The sequence below is a fragment of the Prinia subflava genome, chromosome 9, assembly GCF_021018805.1.
Source record: "Prinia subflava isolate CZ2003 ecotype Zambia chromosome 9, Cam_Psub_1.2, whole genome shotgun sequence".
NCBI lineage: Eukaryota > Metazoa > Chordata > Aves > Passeriformes > Cisticolidae > Prinia > Prinia subflava.
This window is the reverse complement of record NC_086255.1, coordinates 19,647,786-19,665,156: the sequence shown is the minus strand read 5'-3', so window position 1 is coordinate 19,665,156 and position 17,371 is coordinate 19,647,786. Positions and strand designations below refer to the sequence as shown.

At 43.7% G+C, this 17,371-nt stretch overlaps 1 protein-coding gene across 20 annotated transcripts in view; it reads left to right on the top strand.

The window, feature by feature from the left end:
* Positions 1-17,371, top strand: part of SORBS1 (sorbin and SH3 domain containing 1) — a 209,469-nt gene that overhangs the window by 189,740 nt on the left and 2,358 nt on the right. For 16 of the 20 annotated variants that reach the window (XM_063405809.1, XM_063405808.1, XM_063405806.1 and 13 more), the window contains 8 exons: positions 115-282; positions 1,713-1,759; positions 3,250-3,364; positions 3,472-3,597; positions 4,631-4,825; positions 14,545-14,604; positions 15,372-15,430; positions 16,665-16,777. In XM_063405809.1, the coding sequence (XP_063261879.1) occupies positions 115-282; positions 1,713-1,759; positions 3,250-3,364; positions 3,472-3,597; positions 4,631-4,825; positions 14,545-14,604; positions 15,372-15,430; positions 16,665-16,777 (883 nt within the window). The remainder of the gene's footprint in view (positions 1-114; positions 283-1,712; positions 1,760-3,249; positions 3,365-3,471; positions 3,598-4,630; positions 4,826-14,544; positions 14,605-15,371; positions 15,431-16,664; positions 16,778-17,371) is intronic. The other 4 variants (XM_063405804.1, XM_063405822.1, XM_063405815.1 and 1 more) reach the window with 3 other exon arrangements.

Genomic DNA, 17,371 nt, shown 5'->3' with positions numbered 1-17,371 from the left:
TGTAAAGCCCCAGCTATTTGCAGGGATCTCAGGAATCTTAAGTCACATTTATGGCAGCTTTTGAATGCCTTTAACTAGATTATTTACTGCCCATTTTATGCAATTTTATGGCAGAAACTTTTAGAGGACCAGAGACGGCTTAAACGTGAGCAAGAAGAAGCTGATATTGCCGCTAGGAGGCACACAGGGGTTATTCCAACGCACCATCAGTTTATCACTAATGAACGGTTTGGGGACCTCCTAAATGTAGACGATACAGCAAAGAGGAAATCTGGGTCAGAGGTCTGTTTTAGTTACCTCAGTCTGCTGCTTGACCCAAAGCAATAATTGCCTCTCACAGCGTTGTGCTTTAGGCCGACATTAGCTCTTCAGAGAATGTCGTTTGTTGTTTTTGTTCCACCTTCCCCTTTCCCATTCTGGCTTCATTTAGATCTGCTTTGACTTTTATGCCTGGTAAATTAATTGATATCTCTATACCAAGCTGCATATATTAAAGCATGCCTGCTGAGAATTGCTGGTGCACACCTGTGATGCATGCCTTTAAATATCAGCTACTTAGTCAATCAAAGGCGTTCTACATCTTTTGCATCATATTGCTACATTGTCTTCTTGTCTGTGCCTTATGCTTAGAAACTTCATGTCTTGTTGATCCTGGCCATGCAGCTGTCACATAGGGTTTTTTTAGAAATACATTGTTTTTTCTCTTCAAATATGCTTAATGTCCTTTGGAAACAATCAGAAAAAAAGTCTCAGCATGTTTCACTGCGTACAACCTGGTTGGACTTTCTGAAAGAGACAAAGGAGGAGGTACATACTTTTTCCATGAGCCCAAGGGACTTTTCTGGAGGGCTGGACGTTGTGTCCATGTGTTACGGCCAAATGCTTTTCCTGCCTCACATGGATTGCTGCTGGGCTCTTGACAGCAGCTCTGTTTCCCCAGACTGTGGTGGTGGGTGAGGTGCTCACCGTGTGGATGGAATACACCTGTCTGCCCTTTAGTTTCAAATGCTCTGGAGCCTCATCAGTGTGACTGTTTTGTATTTTATGCTCTGTTACCAAAATGACTTTAAATTTGTCTGAATATTTTGTGGCCATTAGAAAATTAGCCAAGTTAACTTTTAGAGCCTAGTGATGCCATCAGTGTCAATTTTGGCTCTTTAGCCATTGAAGACTTTTTAAAAACGTGCTTAATTTATTGATATTTCCTCTTCACCTTTGTCTCTTTCCTACCAGTTCCTACCAATGATACAGAGTGGGTCACAGTGCAGTATTCAGCAGGGCCAGGAAATAATCAATAAGAGCCACATTAAATAATGTCCTACTGTTTTCCCCAGCCAGTAAATTTTGCTTTTCCATTCAAATGTCAAGAGAAATTTGGTCCTGGAGCCCCAGTAACTGTAGTTACTTGAGTAGCTTTCATTCTTCAGGGTTAGTCACGTTTAAAAGTTGACTTCTGTTAAATCTTATTTCCTGTAGAACTCCTAATTACTGCTATACCAGAAGTTGGCACTTTGTGTCCTGGTGGGAGATGCCCATGCAGCATATTTGGACTGTAATACCAGTTGCACGCAAGCTTGTAGCAGAATACCTGCATTCAACTTCCTCTCCATGCTAATCTTAGCTGTAGAAGAGTTTGGGTGATTCTCCTCAGAAGAGGGTTGAAAACCTAATTATTATTTTAATATATTGATTTTTTTTTTTTTAATCTCCAGATGAGACCTGCTAGAGCTAAGTTTGACTTTAAAGCACAGACGCTAAAGTAAGTACAGCTTGTTGCTCCTACCTGTAGTTCTTCCTCTGCTTTTTCCCCTAGGATGCAGCATTTTTGAAGTGTCATGTAATTGGATTCATTTTTAGGGTGTCTTTCCAGTTCTCAAAGCAAAGTCGTTCATAGTAAGGCAGGGAAAAGTAATATGAACCTTGCAGAGCATAGTATCTAAAGGACCTTTAGGAAAATGTCTTCTTTCTCAGTGCATCTCTATCCCACATGATTTTTAGGACAAATCTGCATTCTTTACTGCAACAAGTGAGTGCTCAGCCCTGTGGGTGGGTGGAGCCACAGGAGAGGAACATCCTTTTCACTGTGGGAAGGATAACCCATGGGCAGAAGTTAAACAGATGCGCAGCTTTAAGCATGTGAGCCCCTGACCTGGCATTTTCTTGATTCAGGACACAGAAGTGTGCAGAGTGGCCACTGCTCTCCCGGCATCTGTGGATACATCAGTGGATGTTTCAGCTGTTGTCGTTGTACCTCCAGGCCCTGTTGTGGTCCTTTGGGTGAATCCCATGGCACTGATTGTTCTTTTTAGGGAAGACTGCTGTGAAGAGAAGGCCTGGGAAGCCTCTCTCTCAGCATGAGCCTGGAGAAACTCTCATTTTAACATTGCTAGGGAGGGAAGAACAGAATTCAGTGAAGAACCTGCTGGTTTTTGTCTCATGAGCTAATGTCCTGAGCATATTTTTTATACATTCTATAAGTGATGATTTGTAATAATTTAAATAGCATCTCCCCAGCACTTATAATAAAACTGTGGCAGATTAGCTGTAGCTGTTATGTCCCTTGAGTAGAGCGTACCAGGGAGCCGGACAAAAGTAAAGCAGAGCTTATAAAAATCGTCTTAGAAAAGGCTGTGTTGTTTATTTTCCTCTGGGGACTCAAGTAGTAAGTTTATGAGCCTAGTACAAGCTGGCCACAGTTCTTCAAGCTGCAGACATTGATAATTTTAGCACTGAAGCCTGTAGATTGAAATTCGAATTTTTAGCCCACTGAAGGTCAGTGATTCCACAACTACAGAATGATCAGTGTAATCATTGCAGGATCAGCTTCAACATGTGATATGTTAATCTAATCAGCAAACTAGCTCAGATTAAAATCATGTGTCTCTTTGGAAGGCACTTGTGACATGACTGTTTCAAAACAGGAATTGAGGGCTGCTCATTGTATCCAACATGGAAAGTAGCCAGTGTCATATTTGGCTTGAGCTTGACCCCATTGCTTCTGAGAGTATGTGGTTATTAGGGCCCTCTCAGGCCAACTTTTTTGACAGAATGCCCAAAGAACAAGAGAGGTCTTGCACATTACAATATGAACAGACCAATCCTCACCATTTAGCTTGTGCTTTGGGTGGAGCATGATTTGTATCAACATGCTGATGCACACCTTGGTGTACCTAGGGATTGCTGGACAGAAAAACACCACATCTGTTCTCCTCCAGTGAAATTCTGATGGAGTGCTTGTGTTGTTAACAGGGAACTTCCTCTGCAAAAAGGAGATATTGTTTACATTTACAAGCAGATTGACCAGAACTGGTTTGAAGGTGAACACCATGGCAGAGTTGGCATCTTCCCACGATCATACATAGAGGTAGCTGCTTTCCTTGCAGGTGTTCTCTTTGTCCACTCCCTTTCTGCCAGAGACCAGTTTATGGGCTTTGTGTCTGAGACTTAGCTGATTCTGTTTGTGCATTCTAGCTCCTTCCACCAGCTGAGAAGGCTCAGCCCAAAAAGCCTTTACCATTGCAAGTATTAGAATATGGAGATGCTATTGCTAAATTCAACTTCAATGGGGATACCCAAGTGGAAATGTCCTTCAGAAAGGTAGGACTTCTGTTGTGTTGATGAATTGAATCTAGACATGATGATGTTTTTTAGCACTAGTAACTTGCAATTTATAAATTGAAATTGCTCCAATTGAAAGCTCCAATAAAATGAACTCTGTATTCAGGAAGGATTCGTTCCCATCACCCATGTTTTTAATCCACTCATTATGTAGTGCATTGCAGGTTTTTTGCAGGTAGACTAAATCAAGAAGTGCCAATTGTTTTCTTAGGTCGAGCTGAGAAGATACTTTGAACACAAGTCTGGAAACCTGGCTCTGCAGGAAAACTAGATACTTGGTGACAGGTCTTTCCAGGTTGATTAGATTTGGTGGAGGCGTACACAGTTATGTGATAATGGTGATTTAGAAAAGAAGAAAACTGGATTCACCTTCCTCATATTACAAGCTAAATCATTGAGCAGGTTCTGTGGTATTGAAGTGACTGACTAGACCTGGCTGCAGAGTGAAGGTGTGGGAAGAGGTTGTGTAATGGCTGTTCAGAGCAGTCAGCCATATTTAGATTAACTAGCAGAATTTCTCCATCTTGACCAGCTTTCTGTTTTGATGCTCAGATTAGATCTTCTCTGTCTTGTCTTTTAATTATATATGAAGGTGAGGCTTGCAGTGTATATTAAGGATCTGGAAGTCACTTTGTCAGCAAAACTGGAAAGACCATAGAGAGACCTAGGTTAAACTGCAGACCTGTGCATACTTTCTGTACACCTCATACACCTGAGAGTCTCATGGTCAGCCTGAAACTGCTGGTTTCCATTTTTAACTGGCTTTAGCAAGTAGAGTCTTGAGCATAACTGAGTCTGCAGACAGACCAAGTCAGCCCCAGAAGATCTGCAATTTTTTCTTTCTCTGAACTGAAAAATATAATTCTCACAAGGAGTTTAGGGTTAGGATAATTGGAACTAGGCTGACAACCACCAATTATTTTAGATCAGCTGTACGAAGATTAAAAATGTAATCTACTTTGGAATGATGAAACATGCTAAAATCAGAACTGCATTGCTGTTCTTCCCACAGGGTGAAAGGATCACATTGATTCGACGAGTGGATGAGAACTGGTATGAAGGAAGGATCCCTGGCACCAGTCGCCAGGGCATCTTCCCCGTCACGTACGTGGAGGTGCTCAAACGGCCAGTGGTCAAGAATGCCATTGACTATCCTGACCCACCAGTGTCCCTCTCCCCCAGCCGCAGCATGACAGCTTCACCACAGGTACTGAGACTAGATACAGCCAGGTTCAACACCTTGCAAAACAGTGGGATATCACCATTCTTGTGCAAGAAGCAATAGCTGAAAAAAGCTGTATTTAGGACTAGACTTCTGTGCCATAAAGCCACGTGCTCCCTGCAGTAAGCTTCAACTGCAGGAAAAAGTGATGTTTCATTTACCAGAAAGGTTGATGAATGGATCATTTGGGGATTTAGAGACTCAGCTTTTTATCTTTGATATGTAGCTTGAATCTAGGCTAGGATTCTGAAAGGCCGGCAGTTCACAGCCATGTGATTAAATTTCATGGAATGAATTAGTGATCCAGCTTCTCCTGATTATGTGTTTACACTTCACACACCTTTACTGTGATGAGGGGAATTTTATATTATGACTGTTAGAAGTGTCATAGTCTGTAAGGTTTTAAGAAGTGCTGTGGTTTGTAAGAGTCACTATATTGATCCCAGCCAGCTTGAATTAAGCTGTATACCTGCCCCTTAGGATCTAACTCATGACCAAGGTTTTTGGAGACAGGGTCAGGAGAACAGCCTCTATTATTTGAAACTGCTGCTAAATGAACTCAGGTTTTGAGAGCAGGTCAGTCTGGGATCTTCCATGAATATTAGATTCACTATAAACCATTCTGCAGTTCAAAGCTGAGATCAAAATAGCAGCAGGTAATTATGTGGGGATCCCAGAATGTTTGCCATGGCAAACTTATCAGGGAGATAGTGAGTCTCTAAATCCCTTAGTTTTGCTCCCATCCTGCAAATACTCATGCCACAGGAAAGCCAGCATACATGTTTGGGTCATGGCAATGAGGTTCTTGGCATCTCCCTCTCAACCACGGGACCAAAACAAGGTCAAGACTGTAAGAAACATAAGTGGAGAATTGGGGTTGGGAGGAAGTGGTATATAGTACAGAAAGGAGAGGAAGAAAGATGCCATGACTCATGCTTGTTGTCTGTCTGGACCTTTCCTAAAAGGAGTGTTTTTAGTCTTAGCCACTGTGTAAAGAGGAAAATCTTGTTGCTTGTTTTGGATTCTCAGTCAAAGTGGACATCAGCTGAGCTTTTCTGTGAGCTTGGCAGCCTCTCCATAGCTGTGGCCTATCTTCCACGAGCTCCCTGCAAGCTTCTCCCCTTGATGGAAGGGATCATAATCACTTCGTTTTAGTTTCCTTTTCTATTCTTTTGATTCCTCCCCTACAAAGTCAGTACTCCCCTGGTTTTTTGCCTGACTTGGCTGAGGACTGAGAAAGAGTCTTACCAGTGCTAATGTAGCTGTTCTCACCAGTGCTGCTGGTGGTAAAAGTTAAGGGCAGGACTTGGTAGTGTGTTCTGCCCTTATAAACACAGGACCTGTTTTAGTGACTTGAAGAGCAAATAGCCACAGCTGGATTTTTTGATCCCTTTCTCCTGTGCAGCTTCTGCAATGCATGTTTCCTGAGGAGCAGGCATTGCTTATGCTGTTGGATAAAGTCAAAGTTCATTGCAGCAGTGAATTCTGGCTGGATCCACAGTGTGAGTTGCTGAGGCCCCAGCTATTGCTGCCAAGCCAGTCAAATGCTGCATTCTGCCATCATGATGGTGGCTTCAGCTGCTCCCTGAGGGACTCAGGGCTTACGGTATGAAGTCAGAGGCCACGAGGTATTTTGTGTCTGGGATCCTGTCAAAGGCTGGAGAAGGGTATTAGCAGCACAGATATGGGCTGGACTCTGTGGTTGGAGTAGCTGTGGACAGTGTGTTCTCCAACACAGCACACCATCCTTAGAAAACTTGTGCATGTGGTCACAGGTCTGCTTCTCTCCGCACTTGCTCTCTCTCTTTTTACTTTTGCTTGGTTTTGTATTTCCTTTATTATTTTTTTGTTCATTTCTTTCTTTTTCTCTCCTGCTTTTGTCTCCTTCAAGTCTCCCAGCTCTGAGCTGCTCCATACTCCAACTCCTCCGCCTTTGCCTTTTGCGCGCCGCGCTTTGTCTCCAGAGGTGCAGGCGGTCACATCCGAGTGGATTGCTCTGACCGTGGGGGTGTCTCCCAGCACCCCCCCTGCCATAACTCCTCCATTGCCTCCTCCGCCTGAAGCCTCCCTCTCTCACACTGACTATCTCTCGCCTTCTGCTGCAGCCAGCCCTTCCCCCACAGTCAGCCTCCACCATTCTCATCTTTCTGGCTCCTCGACTCCCAGGTCCATTAAATCCCCATTGCCCTCTTCCTCATCCAGACCTCAGTCCTCTGCCCGCAGTTTCTACCAGGCCACTTCACCAAACGAAGAAAAGTTTGACTCCCCCTCTCCCAGCGTGGCTTACTCTAACTCCTCTCACTGGGCAGTGGAGAGCCCCGAAAGCATCCTCGCAGAGCAGCGTGACCCCGCTGCCAGCCCAGCCTGGCTCCCAAAGGCAGGAGAGGGCAGCAGCCGCCCTGAGCAGAGCGCTCATGCTGTCCCCAAGATCTCTGTTGAGCGCTGCCTGAAACCGTCCCAGCTAGACATGCGTGCCAGCCCAGAAAGGAGACCTGTGAGTTCCTCTGAGGACAACCAGTTGTGTCAGGAGCTAATGGCTATTGTTCAGGGAGGTAAAACAGAGAAAAGAGACGTGAGGAAAGGTGATACGGGAAGGTCTCAAAGCGGGGAAAAGAAGGTACTTCTCCTGCACGTGTGTGTGCTGCTCTGAATCGCTGATCTTTGTTTAACTGGTGGGTTGAGGTTTGTGCTGTTCTACTGGCAAAGCAGGGCCAGTGGCTGCCACATGTCATGTTGATGATCCTAAGACATTTTTTCAGGGGTCACCAGTGGCATTCACCTGATAGCAGATCAAAAAGTTTTGGAAGAGGGCTCAAGAGCAGTGTAGAGAAAATTATTTTAGAATAGATAACACAGGACTGACACAATCAGTCACATCTAATGAGGTGATTATCCCAGACAGTAACTGTTACCAGATGTGTCAGATGAAAGCATCACACAGGCCTACTGTGTAGAATACAGGCAATTTCTTGCTAATCAGAGATTTTACAATGTGCAGGACATCATTTTTGGATATAGAATTTGTTTGTTTTTCCTAAAGCCAAGGACTGAAAACCATTTTAAACATAAGCCTGGCTCCTAGAATTACAAAAGGTGTCCCCTGTTGATCCTGGAGCCTATGGTTTAGTGAACCTTAGTCTGGCATGCCTAAAGGGGAGTCTTGATTTTTATCTATGCATTGAGAGGAAGTTATTACCTTTGCATTTCTAAAATTATATGACCGGCTCTAGCCACAAACGAGAATTACACCTAGTGATGCTTTCCCCCAAGAAGTTTTAGTTCTATGCAGCATAGAGTTATATGCAGCAGTATGTTACAATTAATGGAAACACAGAAGGAACTCTCCAGTAGCTTCTACAACATATCTTCAGTCCTCAGTCTTTTGTATGGGATGTATGCTTTACTTTGCAGCTCTCTAGTGCCTTGGGGCCCGTTGTGGGGTACAGCCATCCCAATTACATGACAGTACCCCAATGAGTGTAAGTTTGGAGAATTTGAAATCATACAATTCTAAATACTGTCCTGGATGCACTGCAATAGCCTCCATGACATACCCTATCTAGCCAAATTTAAATAATGAGAAACCAGGGTTTCCAAGATGACATGTTTCACACTGGGAAAACTTATAACAAATAATTTGATTTCTGCCTGAATCATAACCAGAAGCCTACTGTGAGCTATGTCAAGACTGTACTGTTTACCATCCAGATATATTTTAGTAGCATTTTTTAGACTTAACCTGCATGTTTAAAACAGAGTGAAGTGGCCAGCTCAGACAAACCAACTGGAAACTGCACTTGTCCTTGCATGGAGTTATTGTTGCTGTGTGTGGTTCAAATTTACTGGGTAGTAGATGCTCTTATCACTAGCAGTGGCTGTGATAAGAGAGTATATGCCAAGCTGACCAATTTTTCTTTTCTTCAAAAGACTGCAGACTCAAAAGTATTCTCTTCATCTGCTCCTCTCTCTTCCTCTACCCTCTCTTCCTCTACTGTCACAACACAGCCACCTCCCAGACTTACACGCAGAGTCAATAAGCCACAGGTAATCATCTTTGCTGATTACTCTTCCATTACTTGGAGTTGTTGCCATGCCATGCCGTTGTTTTGTCATATGCTTATTTAGCCACTCACTGATTACACAGGTGAGATAATTTTCCTCTAATTTAGAATTTTTATTTAAAAAAAGAAAAATTATTTCCAGACTGTGCAGAAGGGCAGGTATGGGCAAAATCTTCAGCTGCTGCAAGTCTACATAGATCAAGTCTAGGTTTCTTCATGTTTGTACCAGCTGAGGATCTGTTTATCAGTTCCTCCAAAAGATTAACTCAGGGCTTACTTGGTTCTGACCTTGAGCTCCTACAGCTTGATTGAATTATAAGGCAGTGCTGGTGGCCTTCTTAGTAGGAATGGTGTAGAACAAGAAAATTTTGTTCAGATACTGTTTAACCACCTGAGATCAGAATTCAAGGTTTGAGAATCTCAGAGCTGGGGATAAGGCATACACAACTTGGTATCCACAATGCCAGAGGCCTGCTCTGGTCTTCTCAGGTAGGATTCAGAGGTTCTAAGCTCTTGCAGTAGGGTCTGTGCAGCATGGCTCAGCCTCAGCACTGTGTCTGGGGTGCCCAGAGTGTGGGAACGAGCAATGCTTAGATCTGCTGGTGCCTCATCAGTCCTTCAAGGCAGCTTCCACAAGATGGCAATATTTGAAACAGAAAGTTCACAATTAGCAAAAACTGGACTGAGTTTGTAGTGATGGGTATTGGGTAAGCAGTCTTTGGCTTGATCAGTGAACCAGGCAAGTTGCTCACGCAGGATGGATGTGGGAAGCAGTTGCCAATGTTACTTACTTTCTTGATCAGATAAAGAGAGAGAGACAGCTTAAACCCTGAAATTTTCCTATTACCTTTACTCATGTTCTTCCCCTTGAAGCTTGCACAACTTTTTACTGAACAACCGCCTCCTCCTTCCCTTTCACTTTCAATACCTGAGTACAATAAAATACATACTCTGCTTCATGTTCAAAATCCATAGAGGTTTCCTGTGTTGGCCTTTCTCCTGAGCTCTGATCTGCTTGGTCCTGCTGGTGCTTGCACTGGATATATGTGATACAAAAGAGCAGGAGCAAAGAGCCATGTTTAGACAGAGATATTTCTCTCCAGTGATGATTAGCATGCAGTTCTATTTTGGTGTTCCACCCAGTTGTAATAAGACCCCGTGGCCTTTCTTTGGAGTCAAAGTCAAGTCAATATTTATATTTTATATGCCTTGACAATCAGAGCATTGTCAGTGTCAAGTTAAAACTGTGTGAAATTAGCAGTAGTCTTGCCCTCCTTTTCGGCTCTGGGTCTACAGTTGTTTAGGGAGCAGGAGTGGTATTATATGTGCAAATGGCTTTTCATTATCTGTGCAACCCATACAGAGGCTGATAGTTTCAGCAGAACTTCAGGTGATACCCTGGAGGCTTTTCAAAAATCTGTACCTCTCAACTGATTTTAATCAAATGAGAAAAATCACTTAGCAGACATGGAAATGAGACATTATATTTGGGTTTTCCTTCCATTAGTGTTTGAGGTACTTTATGATTTTGAATTTTAGTTTTCTTTCTCATGGATAACGCCTTCAGTTATGAAATTCTGACCCAGGGTTATTTGCAGGTTTAAGACCCTTTGGTATAGGACTGATGTAAGGACTGTGTTCTTACCTGTTACATTAAGTAAAAATATAAATTGCATTGGCTCTTTAAACTGTTCTGAAGTTCCTTTTTGTTTGCTTTCACAGTCCAACTAAAAAGAAAAAATAATTACCTCACAGCATGTGAAGGTATTTCAAGTATAACTTACAGATAACTTGTTTCAATATTCTAGTAAAATATGTTATCAAGGAGTAACATAATCTATCAAATTAATTTATTTCCTGGAACCTACAGGAATTTTCTGTTCTAATTCCTGTTCTACCCTGAGATCCCATTAGCACAGTGTGACAGTCAGCAGTGGTGCCAGCGAGTGTGTGAGCAGTGTGGGGGCTGTGGCCCTGGGGCTGCACTGCAGCTGTGGGGTGGGGAAGGTGGGATTGGCTGGACAAGGGTCCCTGTATCGGCACCATGGAGGATGTTGGTGGGACCCATCTGCTCCTTTGCATTGTACAGAACCACTCTGGCAGAGTGGTAATTTCACTTGCTTTTGCCTGGTGGAGAGGGGAGTGTATGAGGTGGATGTTCAGATCCTGTGTTCTCCAACACAGACCAACTTAGCATACCCTTAGCACGTTCCTTGCTTTGCACCATGTTCAAGGTAAACTTTCTCCTCCTCCAGTGGTTTTCTGTTGCTCCACAGATTCAGCACAGCAGTGTTTCTGCTGAGGGCTTGCTGTTCAAGGCAGAGCTGCCCAGCCTGCAGCAGGCATGGGAACCTGTTTTCAAAGGGAAATGACTTTTTCTGGTGTAGACACAGCCTTCAACTTCTGATCCAGGGTCCAGGGAGTCTTTCCACTGATTATGACAGCCTTCAGGTCAGGCTGTTCCACTCTGCAGCCTTTTCAGTGTCTTTTGTGAGACCTCTTCAGCCAGATTTCCATTCACTTTCACCAGAGCTGGGCTTGGTGTGTGCAGGGTTTTCCCTTCTGTTTCGCCTGGGTTGGGGGGGCTTCCCTGCTCTTGGTTCTTCATTCACATGTGGGAACATCACTGCTGAGGAGTGTCCTCCTCTGAGGGTGCACAAATTTGTCTGTCTGTCTTGTGTGTCTATAAGTCTGTTCTGTTTAGCTTTGTCTTTGCTTATGAAGTTCCTTAACTCCCTGAAAGGAGTGGAAGACACAAACAAGAGCTGCAATGGATGGATGCATTGATGACAGTGAACTTCACCAGGAGCAGGAGAGCACTGTTGAGCAGTCCCAACATCTTTCTTCCCAGCATTTAAAACCTGCCTTAGGGCTTTTCTAGGCTCTTAATGTAGAACCCTTTTCTGGTAATTTTACAAACTTGTGGCGCTCTTTAGATCTATCCCTAAACTCCATATGAGGTGGAAACACTGGCCAGTTGTGCTGTAGGACTGACTGTACTGCATATTTGCATACACAGTCTGTAGGCATGGAGACATAGAGACTTAATCACTTGCTTAAGTTCATTAACTTGGTCTTAGCAAAGCATGAAGTGTGGCTAAGCAGCTAGAAGTTGAGATGTCCTCATGGGTTTTGACTGCTTGGTAGGGCCTTCAGCTTACCCTCAGCAGTTACAGGGCTGGCTCTGTGTTTGGAGGAAGTATTTTATACTTTGGAGCTGTGCCAAACACTTCCCAATTCCTTAGACACCTCTGGCACAAGGGATCCACCACTGCAGGTAGTACATGAACTGTCTCAACCTGTGTTGGAAAAGCATTTGGACCTGTAACAATTTTTTTTCCCCTTTTAATTGCTTTCTTCCCTGAAAGAATAATGTAGGGTTTGGTTGGATGATTTAAAAAAGAATTAAGAAGCCACATAGATGGTGTTATCAGGATCACTTTTTTACATTAGTGGGATGGTACATTTACAGCCCAAAATTATGGGATCCAATCTGGTCAGTTTTTCATCCCGTTTAGGTAATGCTGCATAGTTGCTGCCTGTGGAGTGTTTCACCACCTCACTGCAGGGCTCTGCTGTAGCCCTGGGAGTTAGTGCTTTGGTAGGAGCTGCATGGATCCTAGAGCAGAGGCCAGAGGGGATCCACTTAGTCATGTGTCAGCACTTAGAAGCTGCCACAGGAGGGCAGGGAACTGCTTGGCCTTTGGCCCTCCCCAGCTGCCTCGTGGAAGTCCCCATGAGCATCCTGGCAGGGAAGGGAACGTGACCAGCATTCTGATGCTGCACCTCCTGGTGATACACATACAAACCTGCACTGTGGAACATTCAGAGGCAGTGTCAGTTTTTTAGCTTTCAAATAACTAATTTAGTTCATAGATATTAATACTTTAGGAGGAAAAGCTGCACAGGGAGGTCACAAGTAGTCAATGGGAAATGGATCATTAGGTCTTAGGAGCTCATGGAGCAATTTTGTCATGGAGTCAATTTATTGATATGGAACAAAGAAACACTTTCTTGAATTAAAAAAAAAACAACACCCCAAACCATTCTTACAGCTGCCTCAGCCTGGAAATTGGGTTTTCCAGCTACTTAAGCACCTGAGTTAGCTCTGGTCTCATCAGATTTGATGCACTATATCCAGTTGGTCTGCAGAATGTTAACTAAATTTGTTATTTTTTCATTTGCCTTTCAGGGCTGATGGTAGGCAGGAGGGACTTCTAGAAATCCTGTGAAGATTTCAGGCTTCACAGTAAATGCTTTGATTGCAAATTCCACTGCACTTAGTGCATTGAACTTACATTTAAATTTCTTTCTCTAGAAATATACATGGTCACAGAGCATTGTTTCATAGGGCAGCGATCCCAGATTCCAGCACCAGACAGAAGAGCTGACAACAAAGGAGTTGCTGTGGGGCTGGGTTTGCCTAGAGTGGGTCACAGTCCTTGAGAAAAGAGATGGTTTGCTTTAATACAGTGATGGGCACAGCTCCAGAGGTCCAAGATGTGGTTCAGTGGAGCTTTGAGAGGAATGAGCTCATCACTCTGCACTTCCCCAAAGTTTTTGAGCATGTTTGTTCTGAGGGTGTCACGGACCTCTCTGCTCTCTGCTACTGCTGTCTCAGTGTGCCATGAAAAAGCAAGCTTTTTACTGGAGGGCACTGCTGATGTGAATAAAGAGGAGGACAGAAAGCTTAAAACTGAAATTTAGCTTGAAAATTGTGTTGAATAATCACTCTGTATCTCAATCCACTTTGACCTGCAGCCCTGCAGGCAGTACACTAGCTCAGACGTTCCATTTGCTCACAGCATGCACCTTGCTTTCAGTGGGTGTTTGAATATGCAAAGCTGTGCAAAACCAGGCTGTGGATACCTGTGTGGCTTCAGTGATCTTCCATAAAGCCTCCAGCTGCAAAGCCTGATTTCCCTTGTGTCCTGGGACACTTGGTCTCTGTGAAGAGTTGTGACTGGCAAGTGAGGCAGGGCAAAGTCCAGCAGCTTCACTGGTGGTGTTTGGAGCTGGGTTTTTCAGTCAGGGCCTCCGCTGACCTGAAGCTCTGCCTTGTTGTGGCTACTAATGGAACATTTCAGATCCTTGCTTGGTGCAGGGTAGAGTGATTTTGTTGGGGCTGCACAGCTTTGTGCCTTCTAAGGACCCGAGCTGTTGGTTTTTCTAAAAAATGAAAGCAAGTTGCTGTTCTCTTCTGTGTCAGTCATTAAGGACTTTTCTAAAAACAGCAACAGATTCCTTCCAGCGTGCTTTTGGCCTTTAGTTTTGATGGTCCCAAGTATGTGTTCCTGTCCGTGTTCTTTTTCCCCTACAGGAGTGCAGTATGATACTATTGTACCATTTCTGGCTGTTGCAGTGTCCATAACCTTCCACTCTGATTCCCTGCCCTAACTTCTGTTTTGCTGTCGCCTTTTCCTTGCAGCATTCTGTGAGCTGCAGTGCTGTTGTGTTACTGTAGCCTCAATGTCTCTTGTGTAAATGAAGGATCTTGCTGTCCAAAAAGTATGTTGTTGGGATGGGGAGGGGAAGAGTTGTTCATTTTCTTTTGTTGTCTGCACTCCATTTACTTTTTTAAATTCTGACCAATATAACATCTGCTAAAATGTCTTCCTTATCATTTGCTTGGTGATCACACAGCCTTCCCACCATTCATTGAGAGCTGGACCAGATCTCACAGAGTCTGAAAAGAGCTATGTGGTAAGGCCCTGTTTAACTCAGATGCGTAGTCCTAGACACTCTTCACCCTGACAGTAACACCTCAGTAAGAGATAAAATGCCAGCACTATTTTTAGTTGCAAAGTAGGTACATATTTATATCTCTTTGCATATATTGCTTGTTTGCAACAGAAGAAAGGGAATTTAACAATTAGAAAAACTGTCACAGCCAATGAGAAGTTGGGCTAATTGTGCTGCCAGACCCTGGGTATAAGTTGAATGAAGCCAAATGCATGAATGGAACAGCCCAACCTCACCTTGCATTCTAGAACTGACTTCATAGCGTTTGGAATGGTGCCACTGCATAACTAATTGCAACCTCTTATGCTGCTGCTTTTAAAAATATGTGTAAATGTATTTGTTACAAATCTTCAAACTAAATGCCAAATTCTTCTGTATCTTGCCTGTTTTTCCATGCTTACACCTGGATCCCTTCTGCACTCCACTACCTGGATATTTACCTGGATCTACAACTCTTTTTTTGGTTTTGGTTTTTTTACTGGACTTATATGCTACAACTGGAATGTCCCATCTCTTCTTATCTATATTTTCCCCTCCCTTCCCCCTGTTGACTGTCCTTTGGGTGTTCTTGGATGTCAATGCTGCCTACCACACAGGAAGCTGTTTGCAATGAAATCATAAACATTGCAGAAAAGTCTGTTCATTACTGCAGTACTATTTCTCAGCCTCTTGACTCTCGCCACAAGGTGACCTCTAATGACCATAAATCATCTCTCATCATTTCTCAGCAACCTCAAGCACAGCAGCAAGGAGCCAGCCCTGAGCGAAGTCAAACACCACGAGACATGTAAGTTCTTTTGGTTCTCAGCTCTTACAGGGCCCTTATTTCTGACTGGTGGTGAAGATAGGGAGATATGAGAACTCTGTGTTTCAGACGATAAATTAGAATTATGTGAAAATGTCAGCTTTCCTTTAAAGAACAAAAGTAGCCACGTATCATCATAATGAGTTTCAGACTGTGCCCTTTCTGTCTGTATGGCACCTGAAACAATGACCTCATGATCCTGGACTGGGTCTCCATTACACACTGTCTCAGTGTCTTTGTATGTTGGGGCTGGCAACAAGTTAATATCCACTGGCTATACCTGATCATATGACATGGAGCAATGTGTTCAGCCCTGCTCTTAGCCTCTGGCAGAACACTGAAGGTCCCAATACCAATGCTACTCAGTGCATTGCTGACCAGTTCCACAGGTGAATTGGTAGCTGAGAGACCAGGGCTGAGATTTTCAGAGCTGTTCAGTGGAGCTGACACTAAGCTTGGTGACGGTTTTGAGAACAGCAGCCTGCACTATGTGCTGGGAACGATGCTCACAGCAGTTGGCTTGTGAAAGGAGCCTTTGCTTTGTGCAGAGTGGGAACATCTCACATCAGCTCTATTTTCATGCTCCATAGGCAGGGGACCCAAGCCTCCCCAAATTTGCCCAAAGATTGTTTCCATTCCATAAGGATCCTTTCTAATGAATACAGAGTGCCTGTGGTACAAGTGGCATCTCAGGGCAGGATTCAGCTTTGGGTTTTGTTTCCACTATAGCTCCTCAACCATGATTTATCCAGCAACCTTAGTGCAGTAGAGTAGGCAATGTCTTTTTCTAAAGTCCTTTGCTCTGCCATTGGTCAGTTATGGCTCTGCCTATGTGCCTGGGCAAGGGATCAGCAGTTTCATTTAGCCCAGGAATGAGTATATCCAGGTATTCAATAGGGTGTCTGCAACTGAACTTTGTCTTCGTGCTATGTATCAGGAAGACTTTTGTTGTTTGTCTGTGCAGACAACTACATGGCAGAAAGGGAGCAGAAGCTCTCCACATACCCCACACAGTGTAGGTACGACACTTTTTACTACCATGACATTTTCACAACAACAAGTTCAATGCAGTTGGCTCCCACCTCTCAGAAGACAAACACAGGTCCAGATTGCATTCAAGAATATGTAATAGGAATTAGGGGAAGGGGAACATCTCCTCCTGAAGGGATGTCAAAGAAATCCAACGGCTAACATGTAACATCTTTCTGGTTTTTAGAGTTAGCTACCAGGCCCTCTACAGCTATACTCCTCAGAATGATGATGAGCTGGAGCTGAGGGATGGTGACATTGTTGATGTCATGGAGAAATGTGATGATGGCTGGTTTGTGGGTGAGTGTGACACTTGTCTGTCAGCAGAGCTTTTTGGGGTGAGCAGTTTTGCAGAGTCTGGAAGTTGCTTTCATTTGTGAGGTCAAAATGATGAGAAAAATTGACTTAAAATTTGACTTAATTTTTTTTTCCACAATTTCCACCAAGAACATTAAAATTAGTCTGCAAGGTAGTGGAGCTTTGTCTTCCTTGCTAGGTCTCTCGTACTTTCTTTTTATCTTCTTAGTATCTCCATTCCTCTCTTTGTCCTGATCCTTCTTGTTTACGCAGATGGCAGAGCAACAGGGGGAACCACAAAAAACTGGATTTCTGTAGCATTTCCAAAGCTGAGGGAGCCATGACTAGTTACAGAAAGTGGCAAGTAGGGGGTGAAGACAACACATGGATAGGAGTTGCAGTCCCTGAAAATCCACCCTCAAATGTGTGTTTAGCAAAATCCCTTACCTTCAAGGAGTGCAAGTCTGGACAGTGTTCTCCATCTCAACATTTCAGATCTAGGCTTGCCATCTCTTCTTAAGGGAGATTAGCTCATTTACACTGGGAGGAGTTTGACTTCTAACATATAGGCCCAGGAGCTTTCACCGGCACCTTAGT